The sequence below is a fragment of the Manacus candei genome, unplaced genomic scaffold (genome assembly GCF_025592945.1).
Source record: "Manacus candei isolate 608988 ecotype Guabito, Panama unplaced genomic scaffold, ASM2559294v1 h1tg000065l, whole genome shotgun sequence".
Taxonomy (NCBI): Eukaryota; Metazoa; Chordata; class Aves; order Passeriformes; family Pipridae; genus Manacus; species Manacus candei.
In genome coordinates, this window is record NW_026138113.1 from 12,812,767 (window position 1) to 12,830,322 (window position 17,556).

At 42.1% G+C, this 17,556-nt stretch overlaps 1 protein-coding gene across 5 annotated transcripts in view; it reads right to left on the bottom strand.

Moving 5' to 3' along the window:
- The window catches only part of CDH5 (cadherin 5), a 29,758-nt gene extending 12,592 nt beyond the window's left edge, over positions 1-17,166 (bottom strand). Inside the window, exons 1-3 of one of the 5 annotated variants that reach the window (XM_051805781.1) lie at positions 16,941-17,166; positions 3,522-3,591; positions 434-635 (exon numbers count right to left, since the gene is read on the bottom strand). In XM_051805781.1, the coding sequence (XP_051661741.1) occupies positions 434-622 (189 nt within the window). In that variant the 5' untranslated portion in view covers positions 623-635; positions 3,522-3,591; positions 16,941-17,166. Of the gene's footprint in view, positions 1-433; positions 636-3,521; positions 3,592-4,880; positions 4,959-16,940 lie in introns of those variants that run through there. The other 4 variants (XM_051805780.1, XM_051805779.1, XM_051805783.1 and 1 more) reach the window with 4 other exon arrangements.
- Positions 17,167-17,556: the final 390 nt, after the last annotated feature.

A 17,556-nucleotide genomic window follows, 5' to 3' on the forward strand; every position in this document is an offset into this window, starting at 1 on the left:
TAACTGTACTGCTAAACATAACACCTCTGTTTAGTATCCAGGCTGAGATGTGAACTGTGTGTTTTTTAATGCATATGTTTTTATTTGCTGATCTCTGAGGTTTCTGAAAGAATCTTGTGCTACCAGAAAAATACTGACAAACATCAAGCACCAGACTCCTTCCTGAGTGTGCCCTGCACACAGTGTTCTTGCACTGAGGATGCTCCATACCTGCCATTCCCTAGAATTTATTTGTATTCTCCAGAAGAATTAGAGTCCCTTTGACATTGTTATTGATTTACTCTTTGCCCAAGATTTTAACACTTTAATACCTAAGTAATAAATCCCATTCTATTTCTTTTTTTCTCTGCTGCCCAGACTGCAAACAAGCAATGCTTTCCAAGATCCTCATTTGCTGCTTTCTGCTCATTCTTGCTGACAGATTGCTGCTTACCTTGCCCACATGGTGTGGCAATGGTGCATCAATCTCCTCTTTGATGTGCATTTGGTTCCATATCCAGTCTCTCTTCAGCCGTTTGTGACTGGCCTTGTTTGCAGAAAGGTTTTGGGTTTTTTTCTGACTTTCTTTGTCAGCAAATGCTAGAGTAAAGAACAATGAATGGAGTAGAATGATGTAGTCCATCTTCTTCTGCAGCCTAGAAAGTAATATAAAAATGAAAATATATAACTAACGACAGAATGAGATTAAGCAGAGAGAGCACATGTAGAAGTGCAAATGGACATTCCTTCTGTAGGGGAGTTTAATTACTTTATTTCTTTGCATTTGCCTTAGCACCAACATTTGAAATGTCAGGCTTCTTCCTTCCATGAAAGAGTTTTAACTGTAAAAACAAAAAAAATATTTCAATGAAATAAAAAAATATGTTTTGAAAGCTGGGGAAGAGGTGACTTGAGTGACCATTGTTAGTCTGAGGAGCAGACTGAGCAGAAAGATCCCTATGGACAGTGCTGCCCATGGCAGAGGTCAAAGTTTGTGTTAACTCCACTTGAAATGAAATGTTCCATCTTGACAAACCCCAGTGCAATGTTTTGACAATCCCTGACACAAAATATGCTGTAGTCAATGTCTTCATATGGAAAATATTGACTTAAAATAAAAACTGGTTTTTTTTGGTGGAAAAAGTGATTGGTGTGAGATTTCCAATCAATTCCAAGTACAATACAGCAAATGATCTTCCTCAAAGAGCTCATTTATTGACTCAGTTAATTGTGTTTTGAAACTTTTGAAGACACACATGAAGTTTCCTTATGCCCTCTTCTCAGGCTTTACCATCTACAAAATGATAATTTGTGAAATGATTCTCAGCTGAAACCATATTTTTGCATCATGTGTTAATATTAGCAAACTTCAGGTCTGACTTTCATATCAGATTTGAGGAATTATTTTAATGTAAATTACTAAATTTCCCTTTCCCAATATAAAGGACTGTCAGGGAACTTTAACACTCAAGTAATCAGATTTTAAATTGCACATAAATGACTTTCCATTAGCTTTTAGGAGCTGTCAGGTGCACATCAAAAATAAACCCGTTAATTGTGATGAGAAGTTGACATCACACAGGTTGCTGGATGTGAGATTAAATTAATATTTTCATCAGGAAGGTGCTGAGACATTTCCAAAAGTACTCTTTGGTAACCAGGCAATCAGTGTTATCCTGTGGTGCAGCATCACTGTCAGGAAAAAGATTTTATTTACCATGAAATTTTGCTTTTCTGTACTTTTCTCTCTCCTGCATTGTTATACATAAGTTGAGGAACATTCCTCCTCTGTGGCTCTGGAGGAAGTGACTGAATAAGGTGGCTTTGAAGTTGCTTTTGAATAGCTAAACTGTGCTTAATACAGTTTTCTGGATTCAAACAAAACCTTTTGATTTAGCTAGTTTTTTGTATTCTATGCACTTTGAATATTTTTAGAAAAATTAGTAAGATTTAGTTGGTTTTGTATGTTTTATTTGTGTATATGGACACTTTACAACTGGAAACTGGAAGGCAGTGATTTGATTACAAAACATGGTAACCAAAGGAAGCCAGTTGGCTGATGTCAAGTAGTACAGGCTGTGGTTTTGCAAAAACCGGAGTGTAGTGTTTAAAAAGTCCCTTTCTCTTGTTGCTCTGGTAAGTGGAGCTCTCCTGTACTGCTGTTGGGAACTTGCCCACTAATACAGAAAGTGCTGACTGAATCTTTTTAAATATGTTTGCATTTCAGCTGAAACTTAAGCAAGCCCTTTAACTCAGCAGATCCATTTGTGTTCTTAGATTTTAAGGTGGCTTCACTTCCTTTAACTCTTCATTAATGGTTTCCTTGTTAATACTTGCTCCTTGGTAAGTTAATATTCCTTTGTGGGTAATTTGGTGGAGCTTGGCCTGCCCTCTGGTTCCCACAGGCTGGGATAGCAGAACCTCCTGCAAAAAATGGCTCCTGCCTGGCCTTTGTCACCTTTCAGAACTGCTCCCGTTGGCAGCAGTGGCAGTGCCCACTCACACAGTGTGTGTTCTGCTCCATGGGACAGGCTGGCTCTGAGGACACTTCTTCTGGGATACCATGCAGGTTTGGCATTTGGCCACTGTGGAGTCTGTCACTGAATTCACCCCAGCATCTCAGAGTGCCCTTCGTTGGCAGCACACACGGGCACTCCCGGAGCAGTGAGGGGACGAGGGCACTGTCCTGGTGTGAAGGCCACGCTCTGTGGATGGCAGCCCTTGACAGGTTGTGCTAAATGCTCTCTTTTCTGGCCTTGATAGTTTTCCTTCCCAGCAGATCTCACTGGAAATGCCAGAGGCAGTAGCAGAAGGCAGACATTCCCATGCCTGGGCAGGAGAACGAGTTCCCATGGAGTCACAAGAGAGAAAGTTCCTGGGGGGTGCCAGGGAATGACATTTCATCCCTTCCCATGCCTGCTGTGGCAGCCAGGACTGAGGAGAGGAAATCACATGCACCCCTGCAAATAATGACCCCTGTGGCCACAGGCTTCTGGAGAAGGGCAAGCACAGCCTGGGCTCTGCCCAGTCTCTGCCACGTGGCTCTCCCTGGTTCTGCCAGGAGGTCCCTTCCCTGGATGCTGCCAGGAGGTCCTTCCCTGGATGCTGCCAGGAGGTCCTTCCCTGGATTCTGCGAGGAGGTCCTTCCCTGGATGCTGCCAGGAGGTCCCTTCCCTGGATGCTGCCAGGAGGTCCTTCCCTGGATGCTGCCAGGAGGTCCCTTCCCTGGATGCTGCCAGGAGGTCCTTCCCTGGATGCTGCCAGGAGGTCCTTCCCTGCTCTCCCCTAATGTACAGTCCCCTGTTATCCCTCTGCCCTTGACCGATTAGCCCAATAATTCAAACTCCTTCCAATTTAAGCAGGGACCATAAATGCTCCTGAAAGTTAGCAGAGGAATGGTTTATTCAAGCAGCTGAGTTTCTTGCATTGCTCTTAAATTTTCTTTTGGCAAATGATGGGTTTTTCCATCCGTACTATTCATTTTATATGTTGAATTATTTTAGCAAATAACTCTTGGTCTGCAGGGTACTATAGACAGTTACCTGAGAAATTCTGGTATTCAAAGTGATTTAATGGAGATGTGGCTCATACAGTGAAGTTTCTTCTTGCAGACTGGAAGTAATTATTAAAAAAAAGTCAGGTGGAGATACAGAAAATACTGTATTAATTAAAAGTTTGCCTTTTACGAGTTGTTTTGGTAAGCAATCAGCTGCAAGGGTGATGAACAGCTAATATAAATAAGGTCTCCATATAATGAAAACACTGGAAGAAATATTCTTATGGGGTTTTTTTATGGTATTTACCTCTCACTTGGTTCACTTCTCACTCTAAAAGTGTATATTAACGCTTATGTAAGGTTAGTTTAGTTTTCAAAGAAATTAGTTCTATGCTTGCACGTTAAATAGAAGTTAAACCAGGTTTCTGTACAGAGACTTGGGGAAATGAGACAGTTACATCTGAAATTATGTATTTTTCTGGTTGGTCAGACTAAAACTCATGCTCATCTTTGAGAATTTTTCAGCACCCAAAAAACCCAAATAGTGGTAGAGGAGTCATAATGAACATCCTGAGCCACTTTGAACAAATTTCTATCATACACCAGAAAAGAAATACATTGTCAAAGTTTTGTGTCCCTGTTGTTGAGATAATTTTCATACCTGGTTGTGAGGAAGGCTGGCAATGAAAGATTATTTTTGCTTACACTATCTTGGTTGGGATCTGAATGATGCAAATGAAAAAAAAAAACCATACAAAAAACCAGGGTTTCACAGAGTGGACAACACTGCAAATTTTTTTTTCAGATGTAAAAAATATACATTGATACACTGTCTAAACACTCCCAAATTGCTGTGCTCAGTGAGGATGAGGGACACAGAGAGCAGTAACACAATGACTCTGAGGAGCCTGGTCATACAACACCCATTTGAACATTAATTTCTCATATCTATGATGTATAAAACCAAAAGTAAATGTGTGAAGGCCATGAGCCTCAAGAAACAGAAAGTTAGAACACCACACATGGAAGGGGGACAAATGATCTTTTTTTCTTTGCAGTGCCTGTAGTTTTGCTAAGGAGACAAAAAGAAAATAGCCCTCACAGTGCCTAATCTGCCTTTCAGGGGCTGTAAAGGGCTGTGCAAACACACAATAAAGCTCCTCGTGTCTGTGAAAAGTCCTAGAGCCACTTAAAAAGCATTATCCCTTTTAAAGATGCATTTGAAGCACAGTGATCTCCTGACAGGGGACCAGGGTCAGGAGTACCAAGAGTCTCAGATTGTATTCTCCACCTCATAATTAGTCTCAGATTTTGCTCTTTGTTCCATAATTAGACAATATTGCTCCAACCAACTTCCAACACCCCAGAGAAACCCCCCAAGTGACCACATGGATATGTTTGTTACCTTCACTCCGGGTTCTCCTCAGCATCTACGTGACCCTCCTTCTCTCCTGGAGCTCAGTGAGAGGAGCTGAGGGCTCACAGTGACAATGGGAAGCAGGGCAGGGCTTCACACTCTAGTGACACCACTGAAAAAAGCTGTCTGAGGAAATTCTGCAACCTTTGATATGAAGCAATCATTTTTTTTTTTTTTTTGCATTTTCAGGTATGATTTTTTTCAGGGTGGTCACTTGGTGGTTTTCTCTGTTTTGTCACTTGTCCTCAACACAATGACCAAAATAGGCCTTTCCTGAGAACACTGCTGCTTTTTCCTTTCTGCTTTATTGAGCTAATTTAAATGGGCCTGACTACCTGGTGTTATATTTTTGATTGCCTTTATGGCAATTTTATGCATCTGAGAAGTGGTTTCCACTGATGACTAAAGAGTCTGGAGTTCAAATGCCTACCTGCAAACTGATTCTAAAACGACATTTTATATGCATGATGGTGCCTTTAGGTAAATAGCCACTTTGATAACTAAACAATCTAGAGTGCAAATGCCTGCCTGAAAACTCATTGTAAAATGACATTTTATACATCTTGTGATAGTGCCTTTGAATGAATAGCCACTTCAGCAATGTCTTAAGCAAACTTGCTACTTTAAAAATAACCCCACACATCACTCAGTGCTGTGAGAGCTCTTTTGCTGCATTTGGTGCTGTTCAGTCCTCAGTGTTGATGGTGAGGACACAATTCAGCACTTCTGATTTTCATTCTGGTTTTGGCTCCTTATATTTTTTTTCCTAGGGAAAAAGAGAATTAATTCTAGTCTGAAATTGTTTTGTGATTCCAGCTCCAGGTTTCTGGTAGGTCTGGGGAAAATGCTTATTTTAATTATATATTTATATAATATATAATATAAAAGTATATAGATTTATATAACATATAATATTATACACTATATAAATATATACATTTATGTATAATATTATATATTATATTTAATATTATTAATGATTTTTTCCCCTGTCTGTTCAGCTCCCCAGAAAATCCCCTCCTAGATGATACAAAATACAACTCCAGCTCATGGGTGGATGGAGTCCTCAGCAAGGACAGATTCTTCTTTTGGAAATGAAGACATTTGGCTATAAAAGGCCTACAAATACTTGCTGTGTGTACATTAAAGGTTTATTACCTTGGTGGAAAGCAGGCAGTCAAACTGGGCTCCCAATCTTTCTCTTATCTCAGATACAGAACTTGCTAAAAATGGGGGAGGCAAGACCTGAGTTTTTTCTTTTTTTTTTTTTTTTTTTTAAGAAACAAAGCCACTCTCCAAGCTCGTGAGTGGCAGCTTGTGCACTGAAGATGGGTGAGCAGCAAGAATGAATCCACCCAAAGGTCCTCCCAGAGCTTCCTGACACCCCTGCGTGCATTTGGTGAGTGATCTTCTGGGTCCAGGTTCAAAGGGCTTCAGTGAATCCTGAGAGAAGGGCACATGAAAAGGCAGAGTGCAGACTGAAAATAAGAAATGTATGGCCTGAGAAGACATTTCTTGTAAACAGAAGGATTTTAGAGAAATGAGTGAGGAAGAAAGATCCTGTTTGTTCCTTGGCAAGACACGTTCATGGAAAAGGGATGTATAGACTGGCAGTTTGTTTGCTAGAGAGCACCTAGACCTGGAAGGTCTGGGTCTGGAAGAGAAGGGGGATGAGTCAGGTGCAGGATCAGCTTTGGCATCAGTAAATTCTCCTGACTTTGCTGCAGTTGGTTTTACACCAGTGATGTGCCTCATAATGTTTTAGCTGGGTAGATCCACTGAGGCAAAGCTGTTGGCATGAGCAGGGAAAGCCCAGCCTGTAGCAGGCTTGGCTTATTCTCATCTGTGCACAGGAGAGCTCTGTGTGGGCAGGACAGGTCACAGCCCCACTCTGGCTCACAAAAATCCTCTGCTGGGAAATGCTGGCTGAGGGAATTCTGAGGCAAGTCTGTTGGACAGTCAAGCACCAAGGCCAAAAATCTCAGAGCTTGAAGGATTAACTGATTTCTCTCAATTTCTAGTTAACCTCCTCTTAATGTGCATTTTCCAAAAACTTTCAAAAATAGATTTGCAGTTTGGAGGGTGCTGTCTGTGCTCCTACATGACTTGTGTCTGATAAGGAATGGATTAGTTATAAAACTATTTTTTTTTTTTTTAGTGTGTCTTGCTGGTGGTGGTTCAGGTTCAATTTCTTGTTCTCAAATAACCCTTTATTTGGCTTAGATCTTGGTTTACCTGTACATAACACCTGTAGAGCTCGGAATCAGCTCCCAATTGGACTACTGCTGGAATTCAAGAAAACCTCAAACAGTATCTTTTCCTTAAAAAATTTGGAGGAGATGGGCTGATAGATTGTGCCTGGTTGTTCTGTGGTCTTTACCTGTAGCTTTTTGTGGATAGTGTTTGTTTAAATCTGTTTGGGGTCTGAAACATTTCTGTTTGTGGAAATTAATCCCATACCTGCTCTAATAAAACGTGTGGCTCTACTTCTATGTACCTGTAGGGTCTGTACAAAAGTAAACAACTTCCACATAGGTCAAGAGAAACCAGGGCTAATTTTCATGTCAAATTTTCATGTCATGTCAAAACTCCTACACAGTGAAGTCAGTCAGCCAGGAGGGACTATTTCTCTGGTTCATGTGCACAAGCTTTGATTCCTATTCTCATTTCTAATCAAATAACTTTTCTGTCAATCTACAGTAACCTGGTTTTTATCTGAGTTTCTTCCTTGTGAATCTAATATTTGAGAAACAAATTAAATATATGTTTATGTTTTAGTTATTGGGTTGGTCTTTCCATGGACTTTAAGGAAGCACTAGTTTTGGACTAGCTAAATAATTAATTCTTGAATGACTTTTGTTGTTGAAATGACTGCACTGTGTAAGTGGTGGTTGTTTGCTGTGGTGAGGATGACACACGATGGAGGTAAAACAATACTTTGAAGTCATCAAAATGAGTGGTGAGAGCACACACTTTGTGGTCTTCTCATGAGATTGGTTGTGCAAAATTGTTGTTTTAAAGGATGGCTATTTTCCTTTCCTATGAGCGTCCTGGTTTGTCTAGCAAGTACCCAGGAGAGAAACAAGGATGAAGGTCTATAAGCCAGAGGTCTATCAATCCTTGGGTGACTCGAGAATGTTCCTCATTTCCCACTCTCACATGCAGATCATGTCTCGTGGCAGGTGCAGAATCCCTGTCTTTGCTCATTTTTCATGATAAAGTTAATTGTCATCACAGAGACTGTAGAGATGCTTGAGTGCTGGTGAAAACCAATTTGAAATGGAGCAGATACAGGATATGAAGCACTAAAATCTGTGTGTCCTAGTGCTGCTGAAGGGTTCTTACTCTTCTACTACAGTCATATAATGCTTTACTATAAACACTTTCCCTGAAGTGTCCCCAAAGTGGATTAGAGTCCTTTAAAGAAGAAGCAAATGGCATTGTCCAGTCTTTCCATGCATAAAGCCTTTTACTTCACATACATATGTGTCATTTTACTTCACATACAAATCTGTCAGTACAAAATACAGGGAAGAATAAAATGTGCCTAAGCACAATGCCCAGGATGAACCCAGCTGTTAAATATGTTGAAGCTCAATTGTGATTAAATTATTAAACTAATTTTTGATGCTGTTTCATAACAAATAAATATATTATCATAAACAGAAGGTTTTGGCATTCTCTGAGTTGTTGCCAGCATGGACAGCATGGAGTTTTAAGGTCACAAACTACTCTGCTATAGCTGTTTACAGCTTCTGCTCTCTGGGAGCAGGTTTACGAGGGCTGAAGGACTCCTGAGGAGCAGGAGTGTTCTGGTGTTTAGTGAATGTGCTCAAACCCACAAGCAGAGTTTAGGTATTGGTACAGAACATTATTAGCTCATCATCCATGTATCGTAAAGATTCTGTGCTCTGTTGGTTTGGAGTGTTTTTCACTATCAGGAAGCCCGTAGTCCCTGTGACTGGGATGGCTTATTTGCTTTGCAGATGTTGCAGGGGTGAAGCTCACAGTCAGGTGACAGAAAATTTGTTCTTGGCCACATCTTTTGATAACAGTTGCCAAATGCTGTTGAAATCTGAGCTATTCTGGGGGCTTAACTTTGCATTAGATACAGCCCTGTTCTGAAGTGAGCTGATAAAGTGGGTGGGATAACCCTGCATCACAGTCTGGAACTGCAGACATTTCCCCCATGAATTCTTTGTCCAAACTAAAGATCCCTGAGGAAAATATCTCCTGTCCAGATTAATTATTGATAAAGACAGATGCTGCAAACAGTGATGAAGTGCCAGTGTTGCAAACAGGCAAAGAGCTTGTTCCCTCCCTGGATTCCTAAAGCCATTTTCAGGGATGATCCCGCAGTCAGGGGCACTCACTGCTCAGAAGGGCCTCGCTGACTTTGACAATGATCAGTCTCAGGGACATATTTACATGGTTGTACATCCAGCTTTTTTCTCTCTTGCTCTGAGCCAATTTCCTTTTCTTTATCCCAAACTGTGGTGGCTCCAGTGGGAGAGACAGAGGTGCAGGTGTCTCAGCACTGAGCTTCCCTCATCCCCAGCACCCCCCACACCCAGGTGATGTTTGGTTTTTGGGGAGTGGGGGGACAAGGGAATCCTTCAAAAATTATTTGCTCCTTCCAGTGCAGAAGTGGAATAGTTTGGGCATAGTGGAGTTGTTTGTTGTCATTTAAAAGACTTCTCAAGCATCTCTGACCAGGAGCTTTGTTCCCTACAATAAACTGTGTGCACCTTTCAGAATGGATCTGTTTTGGTACTGCCCTTGCTTAGCTCTGCTCTGCACAGAGATCAGCTGAAGCTGTCACTGGGTGTTTGAGAGTTAGGACAAGCTGAAACAAAATAAGGTACACTGTAAGAATAATGTAATGAAGAGCTTTCTCCACTTCCCCTTTGTTTCCAGATAAAACCTTACTATCAGAGAGGCCTCCTAGCACAGAGCTCCAGCTGAGTCACTCTCATTAAGGAGAAGTACCAATCCTTTGAGGAACCACATGCAATAAAAAGGATTTTTTAAAGGTGCAATGTAGCTGTGTTTACAGCAGATAAGATTTTTTTGACATTTTCCTTTAACAAAAGCTCAAGAGCAAAAGTATCTGTCTGGAACACAAGCATCATGCCCAGGTCACAGTAATTGGTATTTACTGCACTAACAGTAATCTGAAACAGAGAAACCATGTTCAGCTGGCTCTGTGTGCTCATTCCTTTGTCCAGGGTATTCTCCTGGGGAACTGAATGCATTAGTATTTCCTCTGAAAATTATTTTTCTGGCAGATAAAGAAAGCATGTACATATACATAAATCTCTTGTTTTCTGTCTGGGCAAGAGGCTAAAAAAACAGGGTGTGTCTGGATAGATTTTGTTTAGTGTTCAGTATTTTTCTCCCTTTTTAAAATGTCTAATTCAAATGTCAGTTCATTCTTCTCTGTTTCCTGCCCTTATTCAACTAGACTTCTAGACCAGGCTTAATTAACTTTAGACCTTTTCAGCCCACCTCTATAGTTACGGTCCTTTCCTGGAACATTTCCATTGTTATAATCTCCATGTGTTGTGAGATGATGCAAATGATATTATTACTGCCCTAGTGAATTTACAATGAGCCTTTCAATAGTTCTACTTACAGCTTAGCTCTTGTCAGGAAAATCTCATCTGGAAATCAAACTAAAACTAGGGAAGCAAATTGCCAGTTTGATGTGCTGATAAAGGGAAGCTAAGAGCCTGAAAATTTGAAAATTCAGGGAAGCTTATAAAGATGAGGAAAGCTGTTGTAAGTTGTATGACTTTTTTTTGTCAGTGTGGATTTGTTTCCATGTGGAGTAATTGTGTTTAGCTCTGTTGCCTGTGCTCTGCCTTAAGGAGATCATCAGGCTGATGAGTTTTACCCCCCCAGAGCAGAGGCCAGGAGGAACCTGTCCCCCCCAGGCTCGAGCTGCTGCCTGCCCTGGGAGTGATGCTCTGAGTCCCCTGATGTTTGGGCAGTTCTTGTTCCCAGCAGTGCTGCATGTGTGGCTTTGCTGCCCGAACCCCAAACACAGCTGGAGATATTTTCTGGGCTGAGGTGGGATTTTTTGTCTCTTTAGTGGCTGTGTAGGTGGAACATTTATTTCTCCCACAGCTCACATTTTAATCAAGGCCACTGAAAACCCCTTTCCTGTGTGAATGAACCCTTTCTCATCACGTAAAGAAGCCCAAGATTAATCCATACAAGGCAAGTGATACAGCTCACGATTTCACAGCAGGAAAATGAGACAATATATTCCACAGAGAAATGTGCCCCTTTCTTCCTGTTTGAAACAGAAGTCATCTCCAAGTGCAATTACTATTCAGTAATTCAGTACCCATTCCAATCCTGAACTTTTACCAAGGCTGCTGCTGGCAGATCTAGGGTACAAAGCAGATGTGTTTGTTAAATGGTGCTACAGAGATCTGTGAGAGCTCTCTCACTGTCACATTGACATTATTTTCTTTGCAAAACGAACCCATTACAAAAAGCATTTCAGCTCTTTGTGCTCTCTGCTTTCTGCCCTCACTTCTTAATTTCTGTGCTGGGTAAGTGTCTTTGGCAGAGTGCATTGGTGGTCTGAACAATATTAAAATGTGCATGGTGTAGCAATATTTGTTTATGTTTAATGAGAGCCTAAACACCTAAATTAACAGTACTGAGCAAATAGACAATATATGCTATCAATTATACTACTAGTAGATTATATATAATGTATACTATTTCATTGTAGGTTTCTAGATCAGGTGCTGAAAAGTCTGATTATTAGTAGTATTGATTGCTTGGCCTAATTCTAACATAGAATCATAGAATCTTTGAGGCTGGAAAAGACCTTTAAGATCATCAAGTCATGAGTAACTGGTTGTCTTGCAGATAGATCATGTATATCTGAAAGATAATGACAGTAAAAGCCACTAAGACAATGCAAATCTCTTCTGAATTCAGGTCCAGGACTGGAGGTAGGGGGAGGGAGTATTCCACAAAACGAATGGAGATGGTGACCTAAAACTGTGCCAGTGGAGATTCTGCCAATGAAGTTGAACATCTCACAGGAACCATTCCCATCAATGGCAGGATTTCCTCTCATTTGCATGAGAGCAGGAGCAGGCCCTTGGTCTGCTCAAGCAATGTGCTGTAAGGCAGACTTGGGCCTCCTAGAGGATTTCCAGAGCACAAATTCATACCAGATAGCATCATAAAAGGAAGGGGAAAAGGAAGACTGGTCCTACCAAAGGATTGCTTAAAAATGTGGACAAAGGCAGGAGAAGGAATTCAACTGTATCTTCCAGACACAGTGTGGAAGTGGAATTTCCCTTTGCACTGTCATAAACAATAAGGCCCAGGGCCCCTGTGTGCTGCAGATAACCCACCTTGTGCCCCCTGAGCTTTGCCAGGTGTCAGGAGAACCATTCCAGATGTTGGGTTTGGGGAGAGAGGAGGATGCAGAGGATGCAGAGAAATGGTGACTTTAGTGGGGACAAAGCCAGGTGGGCTCCTGTGAGTTTGTGGAGACTGACAGGAGGCTTTTTAAAGGAATGTATAATAGAAATGGGGGCTCTTTCTCCTCAAGTTTTGGCTGGTGAAGTTGGACAGGAGCAGAAGGATCTTGATGACAACTAGACTGGGACAATAGAACTGACCTCTTTGGGTTTTGAAAATGAAGATTTAAAACAATTTTGGTTTTGCTCTACCTCTGCCTGTGACAGTGCTCTGTACCCCCTCGCATTCAGACAGCAGTGTCAGGACACAAGAACACTCTTTGCTCTCTGCTGCTCTTTGGGAAGGTACATGTGCCATTTCTGCAGTGTGTCCCAGGTAACCTCTAAAATACCAGTCATTTTTCACTGTAAGTTCTGGGCCTTCATAGAAAATACTTGAAAACACTTTCAGCTGCTAATCTTTTCTAAGAGTTTTGCTGTCTGTCTGACACAAAAATACTTACTGGTGTCCCTGCACCTGCTTGCCTCTGGTTTACTGGTTGTAAATATTTACTGGCATAGTCTCAGGGTAGCAAAACTGAAGTGTAGACAGTGCAATGGATGGATTAGTTGTCCCTGTGCCCTTCTCCTGTCTTTGCCAGCCCTGAAAATCACAGCTCTTGAACTGCTCCAGGCCCTGTGAACCTCCATGGGGTTTATTTAGCACCCAGAAGGGCTGGGCCCCAAATCTCACTGCCTGCCCAAGAGATGTGTGTAGCAGCATGTGTATTAAACAGACTCATGGCACAAACAACATCCACTTCAGAAGTATGAGAAAACTTAAAATATTCAGCAAAACCTTCCATTCAATATATGGCTAGTTCCATTCTTGTTGGCAAATCTGAAATTCATATGAAGGTGTGTGGAAATCAAATGGAAGGGCAAATTTGTATTCCTGCACTGAAGAATTGCAAACAGGTTCTTCCAAATTTTGTATTAATTTTCCCATATTTCATGGTCAGGCTCACTGCAGTGACCCTGAGACGAGCTCAGGGTGCTAATGACACCTAGGTCGTGGGTTTGACCCCTGTATGGGCCATTCCCTTCCAACTCAGAATGTGATTCTGAGGGATTCTGGTTCAGTTTGGGAGGTGGGCAGCACATGCAATGAGGGTGTGTCAAGGGGCTCAGGGCAGGGGGCTCAGGGGCAGCTCAGGGTGGGCTCTGGGGGTGGGAGATGAGTGGAGCCCCAGGCAAGAGGCCTGTGCATAACAAAGGGCACAGGTACATGTGCCCCAGCCAACTGAGGGCTCCAGACTCTGGTGTGCTTGGACTGGGAGGGGAGAACAGCCCAGGAATTGCTTTGTTTGGGAGGTGACAGCTTGGGCTGTTTCTGTGGTACTGCACTGGGCACAAATAGCTTTATGGAATGAGACAACTGAGGCTCTGCCATGGGAAAACTGGGGTGGAACTGGTGAGGAAACTGGTCTGACAGTGGGGGGGGGGGTGTGGGGAGTCCAGCAGGACCTGTTGGCCCCTGGAGCCCCTGCTGTGAAGGGGTCCTGTCCCAGCAGTGCCAGTCTGGGGGTGGCAGTGTGGCTGCCAGAGTGGCTCCGGGGTGGTGGGCAGGCAAGTTTCCTTGACAGATGTACATTGATTTTGCCCATCCTTGTTCCCTGCATCAGTTGGTGGGATCCCTGGGTCTGCAGTGGGCTCTGTGCTTGGACAGGCTCTGGAAAAGGATGCCTGCAAGTTCCTTGGCAGCCAAAGTGGGGGCTCCTGGCCATGACCTGACAGGAGAGTGTTCTCTGCTCTGTGTGTCTGCAGTGCTGATCCACCTGCACAGGCCCTTGGGATGGAGTGGGGGCTGAACTGGGATCCATGGGGGGATCAACAAACTCTTATCACAGATCAAACAAGGATCCAGCTCTGGGCTTGCCAAGGTCTCTTCTCCAAGCTCAGACTCTGCTCAGCTCTTCACAAGCACGTGTGGGGAATTGTTCTAGTCATTGTGAGCTGGGCATCTCTGCCCTAGCAAACCTCCAGTTTACACAATAATCACTGTCTGCTGTTCCTGGATAGAATGGAAACCAGACACATCAGGGCTAGACTTGGAGGGGTTTTTGGTTTGTAAACTCACAAGGATAACAGGGGGAAAGACATTTATTTTAAAAAAAATTACACCAAAATAATTTCATGTCCAACAAATTTTCTCACAAAAACAAGGAACTTCTTATTTTGTTCTTGGTACTAACATTTGAAACTCTGAATTAAACTTCTGGAACCTAAGCAAAACCCAGAAATATCATGAGTTGCCTTATAGAAAGCTCAGGTGTTAGAATTAATCCTTTATCTGGACTCTGTGAACCTCTGTTCTTTTAGAAAATATAAAATATTGCCTGGCCTGATTTAAACCTGTAGGTGTGTAGACACATACCCTGATAAGAAAAAATAATTAAAAAAAAGTTTTTCATTTGAAATATTAATTGAAGTAATTGATTTACAGCTGTGCACTGAAGGCCTTTGTTCCACAAGTGCTGTAAATCAGAGCAGCTTCTAAACCATGCCCCAGGATTTTTGCCTGTATCCTGTTTTCAGTGCAGTTTCCCTCAGCAGAGGCAGGATGTGAAGCAAACCTGGCATCAGACCTGTTAACTCTGCTCTGCCCCAGCTGCCTCACACCTCCCACCCTGCAAGCTGCACATTGCTGAGGGACAGGTATCCCTTTCATGGCACAATTTCAGCATTAGCATTAGTTTTAAAATGTTTGAAAAAGAGTTCTATGGTCCTATGCTAAAGCAAAGCTTTGGGAAATACTTCTGCTGTAGCAGCCTGAAAAACAAAGCCAGGTTTGTGGGCAAAGCAGGAATGATTTGTTAATGGAGTTTATATTTTGCTTTCAAATTAATTTGTTTTATTGTTTGTAATTTCACATTCTTCTCTATGGTATACTTTACTATTCTAAGGCTTTCATATGCTAAATTAATCCAGTGTCCTTTTCTCTTGTGGGTCACCCTTTATTTAAGGATAAAAAGTACCTCCTGGAGATACTGCAGATAAATTGCAAGTCAGCATTTCTGTGAACTGTTCTTACAAGGCACAAATTAACCTAAGATGAGAAGCTTTTGTAAATCACTGGAGCATCCTTGCTTTTGTCTAATATTTTATCCTACATGAACATCTGTAATACTGTGTGCTTTTACAAATGCTGATCTATTGATTTATAATCAGTGGAGGCAGGGACACATTGATTAACTATGCCTTTGTTAACTGCAGTAGCAGCCAACTTGGAAGGTCTTTGGTAGCTAAGAATGCAAGAGATTTTCTTGCAGAGATTCATCTTCCACATTTTTTTCCTTGCATTTCTTTCCTACTTTTATCTTTATTACAGTGTGACAACCAGCACAGTGAGGTACTGTGCACACTGACACTATTACAGCATAGAGTTCTTACAGAAAAAAACACAATCAGTTCATCTCTTATGCATAAATGCTTCATCTCTGCAGGCTGTACAGGGAGCTTGTTAGTTCAGGGACCTGTTACAATAGCTTTAGGATAAGATAAAAGCCTTTTCAACCAACTTTTTGTATCAAGCCACTGCTCATAAAATACCTCATCAGAAAAAGTAGGTCATTTTGGACCACTGAGATCAAGAAACCTCTGAAATAAGAATTGCTGGTCTTTTAGAACAGGGTCTGTAAAACCTGGCAGCCCAGGATTAGGGTGCTAAAGCACCTGGGCCACTTTAAACTTGAGTTTAGGAGACAAAATCACTGACCTGTTTATGTAAACTCCCCTCTAAGCCTTAAATAAATCTCTTGGCAGGAGCGATGTGCCAAAGCTGGTACATGGTGGCTGTCACCTCTTGGCACTGGGCACAGTAAAGCCGTGGCACCTCAAAGACAGATACCAAGACACCCCCACTTTAATCACAGGATCACAGAATGTGCTGAGTTGGAAGGGACCCCCAAGGATCATCCAGTCCAGCTCCTGGCCCTGCACAGGCCCAGCCCCAGAGTCACCCCCTGTGCCCCAGAGGATCATCCAAACCCTCCTGCAGCTCTGGCAGCCTTGGGGCTGTGCCCACTGCCCTGGGGAGCCTGGGCAGTGCCCAAACAGCCACCTGATAATAAAACCTGTTACACCAAATCATAACCCAACACACACCTGCTCCCTCCAAACAGTTCTGGACCTGTAACTGTCCACACCACAAGGGAAATCCTTTCCTAAAGGGTTTACAGGTGCAATTTGCAGGATCATTTCTGTCCCTTTTCCATTATGAATGCGCATCAACAACATAATCTAAATGTTCCTCCAAAAAATCATGAAATGTCTCTTCTTTTAAACAACCTGGGAGTATTGTATTATAGCCCAAGTTAGTCAGAGATTTTCCTCTTACAGTGTCAGTTGTAAACAGCTCTACTGTTGTCTGCACTTGGTGTGAGTGCCCTTGATGTGAGGCCCAAAGGGATCTGTGGTTGTATATAAAATTCAGAGCCTGTTTGCTGGTATTTCTTAAACTATTTTACACATTAGAAAATAATTTTGGTGGAGGTAAAAAACCTTTGCAATGAACTTCACAGCTGAAGGACAGCAAATAACATTTATCTCTTACCTGAGTCAGAGCTGGCGAAGCTTCGGTTTGTCCCCAGATCAGGCAAACTCGAATCAACAGTATCCCAAAATGTTAAGCAGTACACAAAAAATGAAGATCAAATAGCAAAATCCACTTCTCTTTTCGTTAAGCAATACTGGGAGTGTTCAGCTCTCCAGTCTCCAAGGTTTTCCAGCTGGGAGTCAGCCTTTTCCCACCCTGCATCCCGGCATCCTGTTATTGTTCCAAGTTTTAGCAATACAGTGAGAAAAGGGAGTGGAGGAAAAGGAAACAAGATAAACTTAGCCTTATTATTGCTATATCTACTTATTTGTGAGTGACTCTAATGAGGGAGCTGAATAAAAGGAAACTGGCTCTGAGAGAAAGACCAAAGTTGGTGTGTTATTTAGTATTGTTTCAGAAAGAGCTTTAGGAGTTGCAAATCTGAATGGTACTTTCAGGGTCTGATATTTGATCAGCACAAATTATGTCTGTTTTGCACAAACAGGATTTTCAAAGAAGTTTGGAGGATTTTTATACCTGGAAGCCAAAAAGGTAGAGCCCTCATACGAATGAGACTGAGTTCCTCTAAAGCCCTATCAACCCTGAACGTAAAAATGAAATTTAACAGGATTTT